Source organism: Monomorium pharaonis, chromosome 6 (assembly GCF_013373865.1).
Source record: "Monomorium pharaonis isolate MP-MQ-018 chromosome 6, ASM1337386v2, whole genome shotgun sequence".
Classification (NCBI taxonomy): domain Eukaryota; kingdom Metazoa; phylum Arthropoda; class Insecta; order Hymenoptera; family Formicidae; genus Monomorium; species Monomorium pharaonis.
In genome coordinates this window covers 2,435,086-2,455,933 of record NC_050472.1, presented here as the reverse complement: position 1 = coordinate 2,455,933, position 20,848 = coordinate 2,435,086, and the positions used below count along the sequence as shown (strand labels likewise).

Sequence of the window (20,848 nt, the reverse complement as noted above, 5' to 3'; positions counted from 1 at the left end):
GCTGCGTGATTCGCGACGCACCTTTTACACTCACACAACACCAAATATATTCACGAGCGGGTTTTTTTTTCCCCGGAAGGAATGCGTTCTGTCGCGATCGAGTGATTTACACGATATGTGACAACACCTCGTGTTACCAAGAATTCGTGGTTGATTAATACGAATTTTTCACGACGTGACCTCGGTGGCCAGCTTCCGGCTAGTATTATTAAACGTCGTTTAGAGGTTAGCCGGACACTCTTCCCGCTCCTCTCGGAGACTCGCTCGACAAACTCCGAAGTTTCCGACGGAAAATTGGAGAGCGGCAACCGTGGATGCGACGCGTCGTCGACAGGCACTGGTAATGTACACACATCGTAAAATCCGAAGCGAACGAACGCGAGCAAGTAGTCTACCTTCGATAAGCGTTGAACGTCGCGACTCGCGAGTGCTCGCTGAAGGTAGCCGCTCTTCCCGTTCCGCCGCGCCGTTCCGCGCCGAACTTCAGGACGCGACCGAGAGAGAACTGTGCAAACATGGCGGACAGGCTTACTCGCCCGTCGTCACGGCTGAACGACTCGTTACGGCAATCCCCTGATGATGCTGTTCGCGGTGCTCCCGGTGGTCGCTCCCGATGCCGCTTGCGATTCTCCTCGCGATGTTCTACGAGGCACTCGCGATATTGTGAGTATTTTCGAGAACAATGGATCGAATAGTTTCGGGGCGACGAGCGCAGATCTGCGAATGACCGAGAGACCACGTCGATCGCGATTAGCCGAGTAGATTGATGCACCGAGACGACGATCCGTCGCCAGATTCCGGGGATTCCGACGATTCTCTCTTTCTCGTCCGCGAGCGAGGAAAAATCACCGCGAAGATCCGACGCGATCTTACCGACAGTGATTGACGAAAACTCGGTCGATTGGCGCGAAGACGGATTTGTTGAAGATTAGTATTCACTTTAATTTTGTAATGTATGTTGAATTACGCGCACGATACTCCCATTCGCGGAACTAGAAACTATATGCAGGCTTCGCGCGCGCTATTCGGCATTGTATCTTTTTACTTTTTAAAAATATCATAAATTATAATTGTGTAGATAACCATCTAAACAAATTATTCCTCGCGATGGCAGCCTCTCACGATTGATTTGGTTTCATCTCTTTTTTTTCAGGAATGGCTTATGGAGAATCTAAGCGTGCTATTTTTTTTAATTGTTGCGTTGTTAATATTAATTGAAACTTTTGTTGTTACCAAAGTACCTTTTTCAACGGCGCTCTCGTGACGGCTCCGTGGCGCAAATTTCAGCGCGTAAAAATTTTCCGTTTCCCCCGCGAGGCTTCAAGAAACGTCCATTAATTCCTGGCGGAAGTAAGGACAATTAAAAATTATGAATTCCGCCGTGTACGAATCTCCGGCCGCGCGAATCCCCCGGCCCCCCCAACCCCCCGTGTGTTTCATTATGCTCGCATCGCGGCACTTCGGCGCGGAATTCCGCTTTTTCTCCAATTTTCAACGCGCCAAGCCCGCGCGTACACACAATGGATGTTCGCGCGCACGTAATCCAACTTGGAGCGTAAAAACGAGCCGGAGTTAAACGAGCCATCCCGTCAGAAATTACCGAAAGTTTCGCGCCTGTACATACGACGCTATGTCGGCCGGTTCCTCGAAACTCCGGAAAAAAAAAAGAAAAAGAAAGCGAGGAAAGAAAGGCGGAGGGAGGGGGGGAAAAAGAGATCGGCGGGGCGACGGGCAGCGGGGAGGACGACGAAAGCAAAGAAGATCGCGGCCGCGAAGAGGAAGGGTGTGAAAGGGTGTTTAAAACGACGGGGTACGCGACTCGATCTCGAAAAAGTTCGCCCTCTCTCAACGAGGTCGTCGCCTTCTCTCGTCCGTCGAGAACTCGGGGGGGGGGGGGGTGCAGGCCGCCGCCGCCGTGCCAGTAGGTATATCGAGACTCCTCTTTCTCATCACCTCCTCGAAAGTCGGGGAGGATGACACCTTCCGCGCGAGGATGAGGATCTCTCTCAAAGTTCGCGATCTCACCGCGTAGAAATCGAGTTGCCGTGACAACGCACGGCGGCGGCGGCGGCGGCGGCGGCGGTCGGCCGCGCGCCTTTGTGTACCGAGAAGCACCGGGATGAAGTCGGGATGAAAGGACGCGATATACGCCCCGGACGACAAGATGGTGCTGCGACGTGAGAGGAAGTCGGCGGGGCAGTTGGCAAAAATAAAAATCAACTTCTCTCTTTCTCGGGAGATAAAAGTTTATTATTTCGTAGATCGCAGAGATTACATTTTTCGACGTGATAAAACTCACTTTTGGCGAGTGGCAAAAGTGCGACGTTGAAGTAACGGAAGCGATGTTTTCCGATTCGAGTTACGAAATTATGTTCTTCCTCCATTGCGATCGAGAACTTTTTTTTGTAATCTCCGCTTTTCTCTCTGTGTGTGTTACAGCCGGAGCCGAGGCCGCAGAAGATCGATCAGCTGGTGATCGACGGCCACGTATTACCCAACGAGGTCCTCTTCACCGCGCCGACGCCGGAGAAAGTGCCGTATCCGACCCTCGTGTTCTCCGACAATCTGAGAGTCGTCGTCAGCTTCCTCAAATCGCAAAATAAAGGTGATGATCAACCCACGTCTTGCGCAACTCACGTCTCGATGAACGTCCCGGAATATTCAGATTTGTTGTGCCGTCGATTCGAGGGGCAATAACATGATCCGATCAAGAACGTACTATTATTAGAGACTGACGTTATTGTCTGCCATTACTCGCGTTATTATCTCGCTCGATGCGAGAAGGCGTTCGTTTGTTTAATAAAGAGCTCGTGTCCAGCTAAATGGCGTGCGTCCGCGCTCCGACTGCGCCAATGATAGAACCCTTCCCCGCGCGTATTGTGTTTCGTTGACTAATTGATAGTTCAATTTTCAGTCTACGTGCAGTCGGACACATTGGTGGGCGATGCGTCTCATCAACCAGGTGTGGTGCTGGCGGAGATAGTGAAGGCGAACATTCCTGTACGCAACGGCGTCGTTCACCTGATACAACGGCCACTCATGGTCGTTGACAGCACCGTGAAGGATTTCCTGGAGGTCAGTGCCCAATCCGAGCTTACGAGAATCATACAAAATTCAACGTTGATACATTCGGCCGCCACGGTCAGCTGTACAGATCTCTGAAATTACGCTCTGGCGGTCGAATTTATTAACGTCGAAATCACTAATTTCTTGGTCACAGACGTTATATTAATTCTATCAATTTATTTATGGAGTCCTTTCGCAATAAAATGAAATTCTGCGCTTTAATTAGCGCGTTAATCGACAATATCGTTTGACGCTCAATTATTAGATGTTGAGAATAATGAAAATAATGTTGGTCGGCTTAATAGACAGCAAATACAATGAATTATAATATAAACGGTATGTCATGATGTCGCATCACGTTGGCTTACGCGGCCTCATCATCGATGTCATTAAAGAGATTATATTATGTCGAAACACAGCTGCATCTCGTTAGATTAAATTGTTAAATGCTGCAAGGAACCATTCAATGATATTCAAGTATATACGATTTCAAAAAAGCATAAGCTAAGTTGTTGCTGTTTTTTCCGACGTTTTAAATTAACGCGATTTGCGTTGCATACGCGCCGACTAAGATAATATATATACTCTACATTAAAATTAATCCCCATCTATAATAAAATTAAATAATTTCGTCTTATGCATCAGATATAAATGTGTTTCCATTTTCAAACGTAGCTCCAACGCATAGGTATTCCTACAAATAATATTTTATTTCAGCATTTTGCGATGCAGATACAAATAGATTTGCATTTAGAAAAAAGCAATGCTATCTTCATATTTCGCGATGCAAATACCCCCTACATTTGCATTCCGAACAGCGACATATTTATTTTTCACAAATACGTAAGCGCATTATATTTGATAGACGTTTTTTCGCAACATTATCTCTATGTTTCTCGATAAAGAGATAAAAATGTCGTTAAAAATCCGAATATAGAAAATCACGGGGGCGGGTAGGGGCGATTAAAAAAAAAATTACGCAGAGATTTACAGATGTACCGATCGGGAGGTATTAAGCTGAAAAATACTTATATGATACGTTAAGCCCCTGAAAAATTTCCCTCGCTAAAATTCATCGAGTTTTCCGTGTGAGTCTTCAATCATCTCGTGGAAGCCGGTTAATGCAAACGACACGTACGTGCGACGAAAAAGCGACGGCGATTGACCCGGAAAGCCCGTCTACTCGTAAAAGCATTGTGTGACCGGGTCCGGTTTATACGCGAGAGCCGCGAGCGCCACCGAAGAAAAAGTCGAAATTTATAACTTTCGTTTAAACCTCCTTACCGTCCTCAACGGGGCTCTCTGTGGAATTGAAGGCCTTTGTTTCGCACCCCTTGTTTCCCTTCTCGGAGTGTCATTCACGCCGGCTGTGAACGGGCGCGACGACGCGATTCGTCACTGTCCGAATCCGCGTGTTTTTTTTTTTCCGCGCGACTCGCCGTTTGATATCTTACACGCGAGATAGCTTCCACCCCCTCCCCAGTTGACGAGGGAAGATGAGTATCTTCCTCTCCGCGTCTGTCGTCCCGCCTTTGTGCGCGACGTGCGCAGAGAAAACATCGCGATAATAATGAGAGACATAAAGCGTGAGGAAACACGAGAAATTCCAAACGCGAACATCACGGGCGGATGTGTGTTATTTCAGAAATATATCCAACTCGCGAAACTCCGCTGTGTCAAGTTACACAACGTTCAAACTTCCGAGTCCGTGGGAAAACATAAGGCGCCCGATTAAATGTTGATATAAGAAGGAAAGAGAGAGAGAGAGAAATGTATCCAATTTTCGACAAGAGACATTGTTCGCGAGGTTTACATCTTGCGCGCGCGCGCGCGCGATTCCAAGATGAGCGACGAACGGAAAACGAGAAAGAGATTTTTTTTTCTTTGGATATCGCTTAAACAGTAGTGAAGAACCGAGATGATAAGGGCGTCCGTAGACATCACGTGGGAAACAAAGGGCGCGACGCGTTACCGCGCGAGAATGCAGGTCTCGCAATGCAAGCTGCGCCGCGGTGCACACATTCGCGATAAATCGCGTGGTGCCGGGGTGAAGGCACGCACGCACCCATACCCCGCTCGGCACGGCTCAAGTCCGTTGAGATTTCCGCGCGGGTGCTTCATCTCGCCAGGCGACGCGACGCGACGCGACGCCTGGCGTCTATTATGAATTCAGGCCGCGCGATGCATTAGAGGGACATTAGTATTCGCGGTCTCGATATCCCGTGTATTCCGACGTGACGTGTTTCACGGAATCCGTAACGCCGACCTCAAAGGATCCGCGTCTCGGTATTGTGTGCGGACTACGGGGGATGATAACGCGCCGTCTTCGTCGCCGCCGCTGTTGCGTAATCGCTTCCGGCTTGCGTCGTCGGGACATACGTACACGCGTTACGCATTACGCGTTATTCAACTGTGAGCGATGCGGAAGCTGCTCTGAATAAGGTAATTGCGATCAAAAAAGCGCGTTTCCGCCCAGTAGCGAATTCGAATGCGCGAAAGAGTTTTATTATTATATTTAGTGTTAATCAGGATTGGGTAATTTTATTTTTCAAACTAAATTAAGTTAAAATTAGTAGCTTATAAAATTAATTTAGTTGCATTAAAAGTTATGAACGAAAAACTCTAACTTTAACTTTGAAAAGCATAACATTATTTATATTAAAACAGAAAGTTGTAATTTTTTAAAGTTAAATTACTCAAAACAATCATTATGAAGTATCAAATAAATTTCAAAATATGAATATATTTGATACTTTATTAACTCAAATGAGGCGGAAATAACAAACAAATTTTTATATGGAAATGTAATTTTCTTTTATAATTTTAATCCTAGTATTAATGAATTATGTAATGTTCGGCTTCCGAGAAATAAGAGAACATTGTATTATCGAAAATTATATCGATATTGACGACTTTCTCTATAACTAATGTAAATTTAAATTTTAATATATGTAATACTATACCACTTATCTACTTATAGAAAGTTAAATAATACTCAATAAAGGAATATCTCAATTTGGAGGGATAAATTATTTTACGGTTTTAGCCAACAGAAATATGTTATGAAATTTATCAGCATAGAAGCAGAGTCAGACGGTTTTTGCCCCTCTTTAACTTCTTTGTAATATCGAGCTGACAAGCGAATATATTATTCACGACAGTTTATAACAGTATTATGACAATTTACGGAGCTATTCGTTGGCAAACATTTGGAGAACGTTTGGCTACTGGGCGATCGCCGTGATACTACCCGTTTAAAGACGTGTGTAAGAGGCATCTGCAATCGCATCCGCATCGAGATAACCGACAACGACGTTATGTTTACACTGTGAAACCGAGAATCGGGCGGAAATGAGAAAGAGAACGAGCTTTACGGCGATCATAAAGATTCTATCCAACTGGGCGATGTTGCGCCGCCCCCGTGTATCGTAATGATTCTAATCTCGGCGGATTCGCAGCCGTTTTAGCACGCGGAGTCTGCACGGGGCACGTGCGCGCGCTCGAAATAGTTCGTGATAATATAACGCCCTGATTATACGCTCACGTTTGGTAACAGGGCCGACCACCTGCGATGAACGCGTTGTAATTCAAGTTTCTGAACTTCAACACTTTTAAAGCTTAAAATACAATTTTGCGAACTCGCCCCTAACGTTTTAGGGGAAAGATTTTTTTAAAAAAATCTTGAAACTTAAAAGGTTTGTTTGTTAAAATAAAAATGTCGATGTTTCATCTTTAAATATTATGATGAAAAATAAGTTATTGGGACTTAGAGCGAAATTTGCTCACGTAATATTTTGTTTTGTCTACGAGATGCAGCTGAAAGAAAAACGCGAGGGCACAAGTAAAGCCGCTCACGAATAATTTATTCAGAAAGTTTTATGAGTACAATAATGCGTCTTTTGATGAGGCCGCCGTTACGCGACCGGATATCCTTCGACAAGGAGAGGTGATCTCTCTTACATAATATATTCTGCTAACCATTTTTTACATTAAACAGCGACACGAGCCGAAAACCGACACCGCCATTTACAGGAAACACACTCGCCTCTCTGCAACACACAGCAATTATAACTTATACTTGATATACTTAAGCGCAATTACTCCACTTCCGATAACAGCGTCACCGCTCGGATGGCAGGGACCTGTTAATCACAGGTGCAAGAACAACGATCCTAGTTCGAGCTACTTTATTTAAGACAATAACAATTTCATTACCCGTGCAGGTGGCACCCGTCAAGCACAACTACTACAACTACAACTAGGTCACAGTATCACTCTTCACAAGAATGCCTTCTCGTCAAGACTCACAAGTTTATCCAATAGCTTTTACTTTATTCGTCACGGCGATGTCTCGATGTCGGTATCGCGGCATTGCGGGACAACGTTAATTAAGAGCCAGGCATTCACGTTTATGTTGGCTATTCGTATTATTGTAAACTCACGAATCTTTAATTAATTGGATATCAAGGTTGCGCCACTTTATATGTTAAATTATTCTTAATTTGACGTCTAGACTTGCCGATTTTTAATTCATAGGTCGAATTGAATAGGTCTTTTTTCAAGTTTGTAAATTTTTTACATACTAAATGAACAATTAAAGACACTGTATCGCATATAGATAATAAAAAACAGATTTTGTGTCATCGTAATGAAATTTGAATTCAGTAAAGCAGTCGCAACATTGTTGGATGTATAATATTTACATGCTTGGCTTTTAGTCAACATCGTCTCACCGTGCAAAGACGCTCTCGATGCAGCTTCCGATGGAAACGCATCGACGCGTTAACCGGCTCTGCCTCGGGACGCCTCTCATTCACCGTCCAACAGCTGTTCCACTTCTCGACGAAAAATCGAGAAAAACGTCGCTGAAACATTATTTTAATCCACGATATATACTGTCACACGTATGATTATACATGAACGATCGAGACACACGACTCCGTTCTACGTACAACAAACACATCCCTCGCGGCCTCTCGCAATACGTGCCACATTATCTATATGCGTGTTGTACATAGGATGATGCGCACGAGCGAGGGCTCGTTCACGGCATAATTACGACTTCGTTAAAACGCGGAGAATAATAGAGAAATCTGAGATAAGCTGCGTGCCTATCTCAGATTAAAAACGCACGTGGCCAAAAATACACGTTTGCATCCTCGTGAGGGGCTACCTCGGTGATTCACTTTTTTGTCGATCATTTCTTTCACTCCTGGCGATAACGAAGCCGCAATTGCCTGAAAGTAAACTTGATCGCGCGGACCATCTCGTGTGCACCCTCTCTATGTATGTGTTACATATGTATAATATATGTATATAATATATATATATATATATATATATATATATATATATATATACGTATATATAGGAACGTTTTGTACACAGGACAGGAATGGAATGTTCACGTGACAGCTGTTGTCACATGCGATATCGACTGTTTTTCAGCAATGATTCTCGGCACGTCTCGCCTACTGTCTGCACCAGATCCTCTTGGCTCGTAACTTGGATCAAAGGCGACGAGACTTTTTCTAGCGGGAAGACGTCTCGACCGATTACGTCCGATACTTTAGTCGGGCTCGCGGCGACCTTTGATCCAAGGGGCTCATATATGTTGTATATTTGTGCTCGGAAAACCCGATCGTCGATGACGACCGTAATCGAAGTACCATTAAGACGAGGAAGGCGACTAAAATATTTCTAAGCGTTCAAACGCCTAGTTAATACAGATAATGTTAAAACGTATTGAAGAAGACTATGTAAAAGTTTAAAAAAATTGTAGACTCTAGAATTTCTCAAAATTAAGAGCCCTGGAGGGACACAAACATTAAAACAAATTTGGTTTTTCCGGGGCGTGTAATTATCGGATTCTTGGTTTGCAACAGACACCGCGCTTGTTAAATGAGTCACCACGACGATCGCGGAGTAATCAAAGGAGTGTCAGGTCGTCATCAACGGTTGGCGTAGTTGCGCGAACTACTAATCACTTACTTCCAGGTTTCACTCGCATAGACACTGAGAACGAGAACAGGCAGGAAAACGCGATAAATGAAAGACAGCAAAGACAAAGTGCCGATTGGTGTGTAGGAGAGCACAGACTTCCATGTTCTGCCATCACTGCACCGCGCGCCTCGTGTGTGCCTCACACTCTCTGTCGCCGCCTTTTCCCGCAGGCTCCCCCTGTCTTTGATCTTTGACTGTGCTCTCTTGCCTTTTGATTTACACTTCTCTCTGCGAAAGGGGGACAACACGTCTCAACACATACCGGGTCATAATTAAACATAATTGTAGCCGCTACACGCCGGGAACGTCGAATCAAAGTCCTGCGAACATCTGGGAGTTTCAGAAAGAAGCTGCTCGGTCTTCCCGTTTTCCGGCCACTGGAAACGATCCAAAACTCCGCCGGAACCTCGCCGAGTAGCCTCTCTCTCAAACTTTCTTTGACACGATTTCAAGAGAGTCGAGTCGAACCGAAGCTCGCACGATCTTCGATGTCCCGGCCATTACATCATCACCGGAAGTGCGAACGGAGGACGGTCGCAATTTGAGTTCCTAGAGCGGATATCGCTAATTAAAAATATTTAGATGCATATTTAGATAATGAAATTTTAATGGCGAATGAAACGACTGGTCGAACGATCAAATCACTTAAAATAAATTTGTACGATACCATATATTTAGTTTATTTAATAATTTTGCAGTACGCGAGTCATCAAATACGCTTGATTTACAGGATTTTAACAGATATATGAGTAACGGTTTGATTCACGCGACATCGGTCGCGACACGAATACACTATTATCGCGTTTATCCATCCACTTGATATTTCGCTCGTGATACTGTGTCAGTCGTTCACCCTTCCGTTCCGCGCTTCCGCTCATAGTAATAATGACACACGGATTGTCACATACAACATTATATCTGTATATAATAGATACATACGAGCACATATAATATATATATGTATATATACACATATACCCGCCACATCGAGAATTCGAGGTGCTCCACTCTGGCGTTATCTCGCGCTTTGAATCTCGTTGCGACCCCTTCTCTCGCCTGTATCCACACAGCGAACTTGCTCACCTCGCTACTTTGGCAAGCATCTTATGCTCATAGAACCTCTGAGTCTATTCGCTCCTTGTACTTTGCCGAGTTGCGAGTAGCCTCCCCTCCCTCGAACCTTCGTTCTACCACCCCAACAGGCCACCCTACTTGCATTGTTCACGTCACCCCGGAAGTTATACACGCTCTTTCGCGCGTATGTATTTGTGCATACACGTACGCCTAAGGTGATCGAAACGTTGCACTCTGTCGTAACAAAGAGCCGAGTTTATTTCCCCTCGAGAACATTTATTATTTATAGCAAATATAAATACACCGGTTTATCTATACCTTCTCTCTTGTCCCGAATATCCGGACTTTTTCAAGCGAAGCGTCTCCAAGTTTCTCGCTCGATACTGTTTAATTATGAATTTATTTTTAGTCAATTCTCACGCGAATTTTTCCTTTTACTGTTTTCTATAAATAATGAATCTAGCAGTGATTATTTATAGGTGATTTTTCTCGAATTTCAAAAATAAGAATTCCGAATTTGCAAATATTAACAATGAAACTACATTGTTAATAATTGATATATTAAGCACAATAAAGTATCGATCACCTTGTACGTACATATCGAATTATTGAACAATAATAGTTGACACTGTACCAATCGTAAGGCATTTTTAAAATAGAGATTTCATATTAGTCGGTCTGCAGTGTATTGAGATGTGAAGTTGATTTAATATCCTAAACTTCAATTTGTAAGAAAATCGAGATGAATTATAGATATGGAAGTAACGAGAAATACTCTAATTAAAAAAAGATTTATAAAAATGATAAATACGACGAAAGGAAAAGCAAGACATTTAATCCTATTATGCTGTGAGTGAATTTTCATCTAGGTGTCGATTCAAATGTAACACAACTTTTGTTATACAAATTTGAATAGTTTAAGATAATATATAATAAGATCTTTTGCACATTAAAATAATATTAGTTCAGTTGCTTTAATACCTTGCAAGTTATAAAGTAGAAGAAGATTTAAAAAGTTCTCAGTTATGTAGGTGAAATTTTCACACCCAGAGTAGCATTAACGTCAGAGAAATATGAATAGCACTCTGAAGTTAATTATCGTGACGGTCTGAATCTCCATTGAAAGCGCGAATTTTTTTGCCGGACATTTATAATCTTGGTCCAATTACTTTCTTTGCGCGGATGAAACAAAAGAAGCAGTCGGAGAATCTCTCGTCCACGCGGTGCTGTTTCCGCCGATCGTCTATAACCATCGCAATAATACAAACGTCCCCGGTGATCGGTGCGCGGTGACACGAAAGTAAGAGAACCGTCCCGCCCAATGTTGCTCCGCGAAGTTCGCTTCTGCTGGAAAAAGGAAAATCAGCGGAAAAGTCTCGTGGAAAAAGAGCGTCGCGAAAAGCGGCGGCACGGCGCTTGGCGAAGTTAGTCGTTTATGAGCGCGTGCTGCACGGTCGCTTCGGCCGACAACTTTTTCCACCGGCGTTAAATCTTTAAGCTCCCCCTCGCGTTCCCCGAAAAAAGGGAGACCGTATTCGGACGGCGACGGTGAAGAGGAAGGGGACAGGAACGCGCTCTACGAGGTGTCGGAAAGTTTTACGTTGTCGGACGTGTTCGCGGTCGCCGCGGCTCTCCCACGAGGAGGAGACACCAAAAGCTTTCGCTAGGCGAAGATACAACTTTAACCATTCGAGCTCGCGCTAAGCAGCACTCTTCCTCTCTTTTTCCCTTTCTCTATCTTTTCCCTCTATCTCTCCTTCTCTTCGGCACACTTATGGAATACGTGCGAAAAAATGCGGTACACGGAATTTTTACTACGCGGAATGATTACGGAAACTTTTAGATCCTCCGATTCTGCTGAATATCCAAGCTATCTTTTCTAAAAAGAAAAATCTTTTTATTTGCACGATTTCGCGACTTGGAGTTTTCTCTTGAATTTTTTTAAGGTAAAAAATCCAAATATGCTATCGTTTTAATTAATCCGTCGTGAAAATATCAAACCTTATTAGACTTTATTAGATCGCGGACACCTTTTTGTTGTGTGCGTTTGCTATATCAACGCCGGTGGGACTTAAATACTCGCGATAATTGCATGAGAAAATGACTTTACTGATTCTCGAGACGCCTCCGCGTGCTTTCATCGTGACGAGAGCGTTCTCCAAGACGCTAAGATCGCGAAACTTCGACGTTACGAATAATTTCATTTCTCTTGTGGAGCTAAACAAAGGGAATCGCGTTGTAAACGTTGGCGAAAAGCTCGCTAAACACTTTGAGATTACCGGCGCCGCGTTCGGAGGTGGAGAGCCTTTAAGGATTCGCGCGGAACGGAATTCACCTTTAAGAGAATGCGAACGACGCCGCGGAAAGCTCTATGGCGCGGCGCGGCGCGGCGCGGCGCTCACGAGTAGTGGCGAGAGGCAGTCGGCGAAATTCCACCATCTAGCGGATGGTGCAGCTTAGTAACTGTAATTCCTCGGGACGAGACACTAATCGGAAATTATGCAGAACAATTCGAATTTCACGGCATCCGAGCTGCTTCGATTCCCGTTTCGACTCGCGGGGTCGCCGCCCGTGATCTCCTTCCGCGACCCCCTTACTTGCCGTCTTCTCCGAGCCGATTGCCTTTCCGCATTTTCGTCGCCGTCGCAATCTTCCAAACCGTATTATCAATTCCCTCCGCACATCCAAAGTATCCAAATATTTCCGTCTACGATTGCTTTTGGATTATATCGAACGTTTTTTTTAAACATCTAACGCGGTTGACGAACGGTTAGAATCACCAAATTACTTAATTGAGAGAACGTTATCGAAAACTCAGCACTTTGAATTTCGAAACCTAAAAAATTCCAGGAATATCCAAAGCGTTATAGCGAACTAAAGTTTTATTAAATCTAAAAGATATTAAAAAACGCGTAGGGAATGTCAAGGATTTGCATCCAGGTTCCACCGCTGGTTACCTCGTCCATTTCGTACCAAGAAGGTCTGACAGCTACCTCATGTCGCGCACGTGCGCACCACCCTCGGAGCGTTAATTCGGCGGTTAAAGATTTCATCGCCCGCCACGGCGGAGTATGTGTGGGCGGTTTCATTATGGCCTTCCGGTACAACGAGCCACTTCAAAACGGCCTACTTGCTCGTTCACGACGGCACTCAGGTACCCCGTGCTTGTTCATTGAATTATTGCGCTTCCGTGGTTGCGCACACAGTTAGCGCACAGGATCAGCTTAGTTTACGCCAAACGAGCATAACCATCGAGCAAAAGCTACGGTGAATGGCGGTAACGCGATTCAACCGTCGCCGGGGATAGAAAGGGAGATGGGAATTAAGAATGAGGTAGAATCGAATTGCGCGCGGAGTTGGCGCATGTCGGAAAAAGTTTTTATCGAGAAGAGGGAAAGTTATCTGTTTCTCTCTCTCTCTCTCTCTCTCTCTCTCCCGCGTAAAATGTGCCGTGGAAAATTATTGTCTTAAAGTCGACGTACCGATTCGTAAACGTAATTGACCGAAGTGTTCGGGCGCGCGAGGAGAATCCTATTACGAGGAGTACCTAATACTCGGGATTGGAAATCTGAACGAGGGGAAAATGCAATCTTGACAGATGTAACTGGGGAGTGATTTTTGCATATCTAATGGAATCCGAAATGACATGCGCGAATGCTTACGTTCTCATTGCAATTAGTCTATTATTTATAACCGTCAGATCAGACTATTTATTATCTTTTCAATTGAAAGAAATATTATTGATTGGAAAAACAGTGCACATCGCTGATTGATAATGAAGATTACAATTATAACAGTAAAATCGGTAAGGCTTCACCAATTTCGATTTATATAGAGAGTTACTTTGATAATGCCGGAATAATCAAGATTCCTCCGAACACAATCGTTCACCTTCCGCGTATGCTAAATGTTCCGTCATGGCAACCGCTAAGTCTACGTCTGTACCGGCTGTAGCCGGAAGCGATATCGATTCGTTATGCCCGGCATTGCATTCCACTAAGTGTTTCCATCCCGGTAACGCCCTCGGCCCGCCGCCGGCTCGTCAAATTGTCAACGGCTGCTGCGAAAGTGGGTCGCGCAGCTGTCGGGTCTCCCGGCGCCGCAAAATTCGCCAGGGGGAGGGGGGAGAGACGCGCGATATTTCCCTGTTCCGTGAATAATAAGGAATCGACGGGAAGACACGAATGTACTCGGAACAGCGAGTATAAATTCTACTGGGGACTCGCAGTCTCAGCACGATCGCGCGGAAAATTCGCTGAACGCGGACGTGTACTTCGCCTGGTAATCCTCCCTCCGTGCAATTTCATATCCTCCATCTGAGATCGAGTAACGCACGCGTGATAACGTGAAATTATTCCGCGCGACGGAACGGCTCTTTTGAATCGCAGGATTATTTCCCTAATCTCCGCGCGAGAGAGGCGTGTACATAATTTTCTACGAAAGAAAATTGCGAATGTTTGCGCTCCGCGTGCGCGGTAATAAAGGTGGGCAAATAAACACGCGAAAAAGTAACATTGAACACGAGATGTTAAAATAATGATACAACAGGAAGTACTAGTTTTATTTGCCGTTGTCCGCTACTCGAGATTGTAAAGCGCACGCGAAATTATTCAAAGTTTCTTTATGCGCACACGGTTTTTGTAAGTCGCGGAATTACTTTTTCTAATTTCCGCGAGAGGAAGATAATTATCCGTAATAAAATTTTGCGAACATTTTGTCTTCTTCCGCGAGTAAAATATGCGAATTAAGGCTAATAAATGCGGCCGTCGATGGGCAGGCACGTAGTAGATTGCATATTTCGCCGATGCGATAAAGAGAAATTAACCGCTCGTAAAATGTGCGTCCTGTGTATGAGCACGAACGCAATAAAAAAAAAAAAAATTCAGGCAATACATCTCGGCGCGAGAGATTTTCCGTGAATGAAGCGCCGATCGTCGAAATGGACCACTATTATTGACGAGAGGGAAAGTAATGGAAAATTGATCGGGCGCTTGATGACAGCCACGTGTGAACATAAACGGCTCCGGTCGCGCGGTTATTATTTGATTCGGTCGCGGATTAAAATACGCGCGTACGATTAAGTGCCGCGTATTTTTTTTTTAACTCTCGTCACCATTTCCCTCGCATTCGTACATATACGACACTCGAGATGACGTCTGAAAAAATTTATGCTTATTACGCTTCGACTAATGTCCGCGGCGCGATGCGAAACATCAAATAATCGACGCGGTAGAGGTTTTATCGCGTTACGTAAACTTTTTAGATAACCGTTTACTGCACGCAAACATGTAACAAAAAATCTGTTGACACAAAGTGAACAAAAATCATGTTATATCGCGAGGACGAAGAAAATATTGATTTCACGTGCAGCGGAGAATGCTTCGCGTTTTTTTTTGTTCCCTCTCCCCCCCCCCCTCGAAAAAAATGGCAAAATATTTGCGTCCGAAATTTCAGAATACTATTTTGACGCGGTCAACAAGGGCCATCGATTCTCTACTTTCGACCCAACCGTCTCCGATGAGAGATCGGCAAAAAAAAATAACGTGAAAATCGTCGCGTACTCGATGCAACGCGCCGGTACATACGATCCTTTAACGTATTATTGTTTAATCCGACCGTGCTCGAAATCGAATTACATCGGCTGAATGTATCGGCGCACGTGCCTGTGTCCCGCGCCATTTCACAATGGCAGCAAGCTAAAAGCCGAAATACTGCTGGCCGATCGATACGAGAAGCGAAAATCGACATTTGCGAATTGTCCGCTAATTGACCGCTCATTGGCATAGGAAATAACGTTCCGAATGAAAATGAGGCTCGTCGCGCGTGAAAACAATTCAAATGTACAGAGATTATGCATCAACGCTCAAAAGGATATTTTACAATCGTTTCTGTATTTTCACACGTGGAAATAAAATGCAAACAACGAAAGGTAAATTCTAAAGTACCACCTTTCTCTACGCACTGTCCTGCATTAGTGGCCCCTATGGAATCGCTGAGTAGCAGCGCATCCGAGAAACCTTCTCGCATTTCAAATTGGATAACGCCGCATTGCCGTGGCGCGTTTCACGCGTAATTCCCCTAAAAAGTTAAACCGGGACATATCCTGCGTGTATGCATATTATATGCAGCGTACGGTGCATCTGACACGCGAGATGCGCGCCGCCGAGAACGTGTCTACGGGCGGCTATGACAATCGCGGCGCGGCCGGCCGACCGGTTGACATTTTCGCATTTTCCGGGTCCTCGTGTCGTAATTAATTATCGGTTCGTCGCGACCAAAATAGACAGCCGCTCACTCGAGCGGAATTTCGCGTGCCGGGCCGACGTGACGGCCGGCGCGAATTCTGTCTTCAGCAGAAATTAGAAGTGCAATTCCGCGCCGTCGACGTCAGCCGGAGTAGCCGATCCGGTTTCCGAATGCATTTTAAACACATATTCATGTCGCCTGCACTAATAATCATAAACCGTACCGGGCGGAACCATTTAAATAAGATTTGAGAGAATTTTTCGAGGATTACTTGAAGCCTCGAACGCACGATGCTTCAAGGTTGAAACAGGACTGCCTTCTCATGTACTCGATATATAAATCAATCGTCTATATTTTATTATCACTGCAGCAGACTGCGCAACGATATGATTTTACGAGAGCCGTAAAGCATCTGAAGATGTGCCTTACGATTGGTACTCAAACATCTGTAGAGATCGTATCTTTTTACAGAATACTCTACCATCGATACTACTCTTCCTATATATACTCATATTTCGCATTCCACAGATTACGCGATTGCATTTGTTTTTTTTTCCCCTTCCCCTCGCTATCATCTGGTTCCAGAATCGATCTAATGGATCACAGTTACGGGACTTAAAATTCCTGCGTTGTACGAGGACCGTGCTCGACACGTTTTTTCCCGTTTTTTTCCTTTTTTTTTTTTTTTTACGCGCTCTTGTCGAGCCGGCATCTGAATCGCAGGAATCTCTCGCGTAGACTGTGGAAATATGCGACGAAATATCGTGCCGGCGTAATTGAAACCCGGACAATCGCTAATTAGCGACAAGTTTATCCCGTATCCGCGTTTCGGCCGAATCATATGACATAATCGTTGCCGAGTAATACGGTAACGACAATGTCTGACGATCTAGTCGCGCGCGTTTACCCGAAATTACGCCGGTACTTGCGGCCGTGTAACCGAGAGAAATTGTGCGGTAAATATTTGCGCGTCATGTATGCGGGAAACGGTAATGTGAGTTAATTAGCTACTATAGTCCGTTCAATAAGTTAACATCGGCGCATCGCTCGCCGCAGTGCTAATAATAAAACTTGTCTCGTTCCGATTGACGGATGTTCTCGATTCCGAAATCGCTAATAGTCAAGTCACGTCGCGATCATTGAAGATACATCGAGGTAAATTGTCAGTTTGACGAGTGTGTCCCTTTGTCTCGAAATTTCCTATTGGATATCAAATCGATCGTAATTGAATCAGCGCTGAAAGATTAAACGCGCCTCGCCGAAGCGGTTTCTCTCGATTATATAGCCTGATATACTTTTGTATATAGAACTTACATATCCTTCTAATTTCACAGGGTGATCGCGAAAGATCGCATGATCCGATTAAAGCGCTAACGCCGGCCACTTTTGACGCGGCCGTATTTAATATCCGAGCGTTTAATATTCAAGCGCTCGGAGGTCTCGTATCTTTCTCGATTTGGTTTAGTGCATTACGCGACATTCGCGTCATCCTGTGGCATATAAGTTCTTCCAGCACCCGGTAGCACACCTTGGATCCATCGATCAACAGAAAGACACGATAAGACTCTATCCACCCTCTCGCCCCTCTCGCGCCAGCTCTCTCATAGCCAGCCCGCCCCTTTCTCGGCAGGAAATTACATGCTTACAGTGTCTCTTACAGCGAACGACCTAATTACAAGTTTACCTTTTTTCTGTTTTCTGTTCGCTTCTTATGTTATGGAGCGACCCTGGTTTCCGGTTTCTCTGTGCAGTCCTTCAAGGTAATTCGCCACCGCCTTTTTCTCTAGACTCTCTATTTCCGCCTTTATCTCTCTTTCTACCGCTCTGAAACATTCATTCGGATCGCCGTCACATCAAAGTGTCACCATAATTGTACGAAACGTCTCTTAAAAAAAAAAAAAAACCATATTGGATTCAATTTATCGTAAAATTAATCCTCGCGTATCTGCGCGTCTCTTTGAGCAAAAGTCGACTTTCTTAAAGTCTCAAACGAAGAGAATACATTTTTTATATATTAATTAAAACGCAACTGAATACAGATATATAAAGGTAAAAATGAAAGAAAATACGAATTTTATATTTCAAGCCTTTATTCGTCAATTTGTGGTGATACATACGTCTACACATTACATACATCATCCACACGATCGCACACAGCTCATCGTTTTTTATCTCTTCCGTTTTTCGCAGTACATCCTACTATACCTTTCTCTGCTTTTCTTCCATCACCCTTTTCGTTGTCTGTCTCTCTCGATATTTCTCTCTCGATATTTCTCTATCTCCACGAGCGTTTCATGTCTTTTTGATAGTTTTTGTTTTTTCATATGCCTCTTCTCTCGTGCGCCGCCATCTTCTCGCTCATTGTCGTTATCTTCTCACTGCGTGCCGATGTCTGATGTTATTCGCTCCGAAACGTTTTCGAGATCGATGTAACGAAGAAGGTATTGACTTGGTAATGGAGGATGGCGAACGTTCCTCCCGGATGCTCTTCGGATGCGCTCCTATCGTGGCTCGTCGTAGGAAGAGCCATACTCATCCCTCGGGGAGAGTAGATGACGTTCAATTTTTTTGTCGCGCGAGCGTATCTCGCGAAAAAAGGACGAGCGCCTTCACGTTCCATCGATCCACGTTTCGCGAGCAACGTCGCCCATAAATGCGGACACCGGCGCGCATTACACAACGTCGCCAAGCTATGCGAGAACCACCGCGTGAGCTTAATGCGCGCCTTTTCCGTGCCCGTCGTACACCGTACGCGCAAGTAGAGCAGCAGCAGCAGCAGCAGTAGCACGAGCGAACGAAGACCGAGGGAGGCGGGCGCGTGCATGTGTACGCGTGTATGCGTCGCAAAGGACGAGAAACGTGAAAGGGAGAAAAGAGTGAGAGAAAGCCGAAAGGGGGAGAAAAAGGAAAAAGAATAAACGCACAACGCGCGCATACACGCCCGTATACACGCGCGCGCTCACCTACCCCTCCGCCCGCCCGCACTCGCGAGCGTAGTAGAGCCCCGCTGACTTTGCATTTTGTACTCGGTGTTTTTTATGCGTCCTATTGCCTCTCTTTTTCAGCACCCTTTTCACCTTCCCCCGCCCGCCTTCGGCCCACATCTACACCTCCCTCACGCTTGACGCGCTCGGTAAAAAAAAAAAAGAACCAGTGTATTTTTTGCCCTCTCTTTTTTTGCACGACATCGCTATATGCCGCCCAGCGCGATTTTTGAGGCCCTTTTCCCCGGGACTGTTTACCCGCCGCTATTTACGATGCAAATCAAAGCGGGCCTCTTCCCTTCTCTCCTTTTTTTTTTTATGGTGCAACCCTGCGCCGGCCGATGAACGATTCAGAAAATCAGGTCGTTGAACCCTCGACTCCCGTGCATTCTAACGAGGCTCTCGGAAGCCTCTCCGGGAGAATTTACTCGAGAAGCGGAGATCTTTTGCAGAAATGTTGAGATCTTTACTAGATATTTAGACTATCTGTATATGAATACTCAATTATTAAATTTTGTAGAGATTTACGATCGATATTTAAATTTCCAGAAATAAAGATGTCGTTAAGATCGAAATTCTAAAATAATTTGAAGGAATAAAATAAATGTCGAGAACGTGCATTGTTATAAAGTCATCAAGTGGACGCTTGACAGCCAAGTTAACAAACCTTCTAATACGTCGTGCTTGTTACGAGTCTTCACAGAATTTTTCAGAATTTATTTTCGAGCAAATAAAATCGTAAGATAATAGAAGGGTAAGAGACTTTTATTATCTTACCATAAACAACTTCAAAATTAAATTCATTTACTAGAGTTTAACTTTTATATTATAGCCAGTTTATTATTTAAAAATGTCTTTTTCTAAAAATTGGTTTTTTTTTCCCCGAAAATAAGACGTCAATTTTGTCGATGAGCCAAGAGTCGAATTTGACCGACTTCGCAATGCGGCAAGTTAAAATTACGCGCGGACAATGCTCAATCGTGACCTTTTTACGTGCAGCTTAGTGGACTAATAACTTGGGTTAATGTTCACGCGCGGGTCACTCATGTACGAGTTTTAGAACGTGAGTAAAATGCGAGAGTGACGAGAACGAAGATGACGTAACGCGGTTTTGATGGGCGTTTCTCGACGCTCCCTAATTGGGATAAAACGTATTTATATTAGCGTTTATTAGATAGGGAGTAGATCTGAAAAATGATAGCGATTTCGAAGTATTATTAACCAAATTTAATGAATTAATAGGAGATTTAAAAATACTAAATTTAAATCTTTAAATAATCGTAATTTTTGGACCTTTTAATTTTGTGGCTTAATTATTAACGTGTTTTGAATAATCTAAAATTAAACAGTGAGCAAATGAGTGAGTGTATACTGAATAAAATTTTCATCGTGAGACACGAGATCGATCGCACGTTCGTGAATTTGTAAGCAGAAAAAACGCGCTACTTTTACGACATCTATTTTAGAGTGAATAT

At 44.3% G+C, this 20,848-nt stretch overlaps 1 protein-coding gene across 5 annotated transcripts in view; it reads left to right on the top strand.

The window, feature by feature from the left end:
• The window catches only part of LOC105832399 (fasciclin-1), a 231,126-nt gene that overhangs the window by 180,967 nt on the left and 29,311 nt on the right, over positions 1 to 20,848 (top strand). For 4 of the 5 annotated variants that reach the window (XM_028190599.2, XM_028190601.2, XM_028190602.2 and 1 more), the window contains exons 6-8: positions 2,440 to 2,605; positions 2,915 to 3,075; positions 18,141 to 18,149. In XM_028190599.2, coding sequence (XP_028046400.2) covers positions 2,440 to 2,605; positions 2,915 to 3,075; positions 18,141 to 18,149 — 336 coding nt within the window. The remainder of the gene's footprint in view (positions 1 to 2,439; positions 2,606 to 2,914; positions 3,076 to 18,140; positions 18,150 to 20,848) is intronic. The other variant, XM_028190600.2, reaches the window with a different exon arrangement.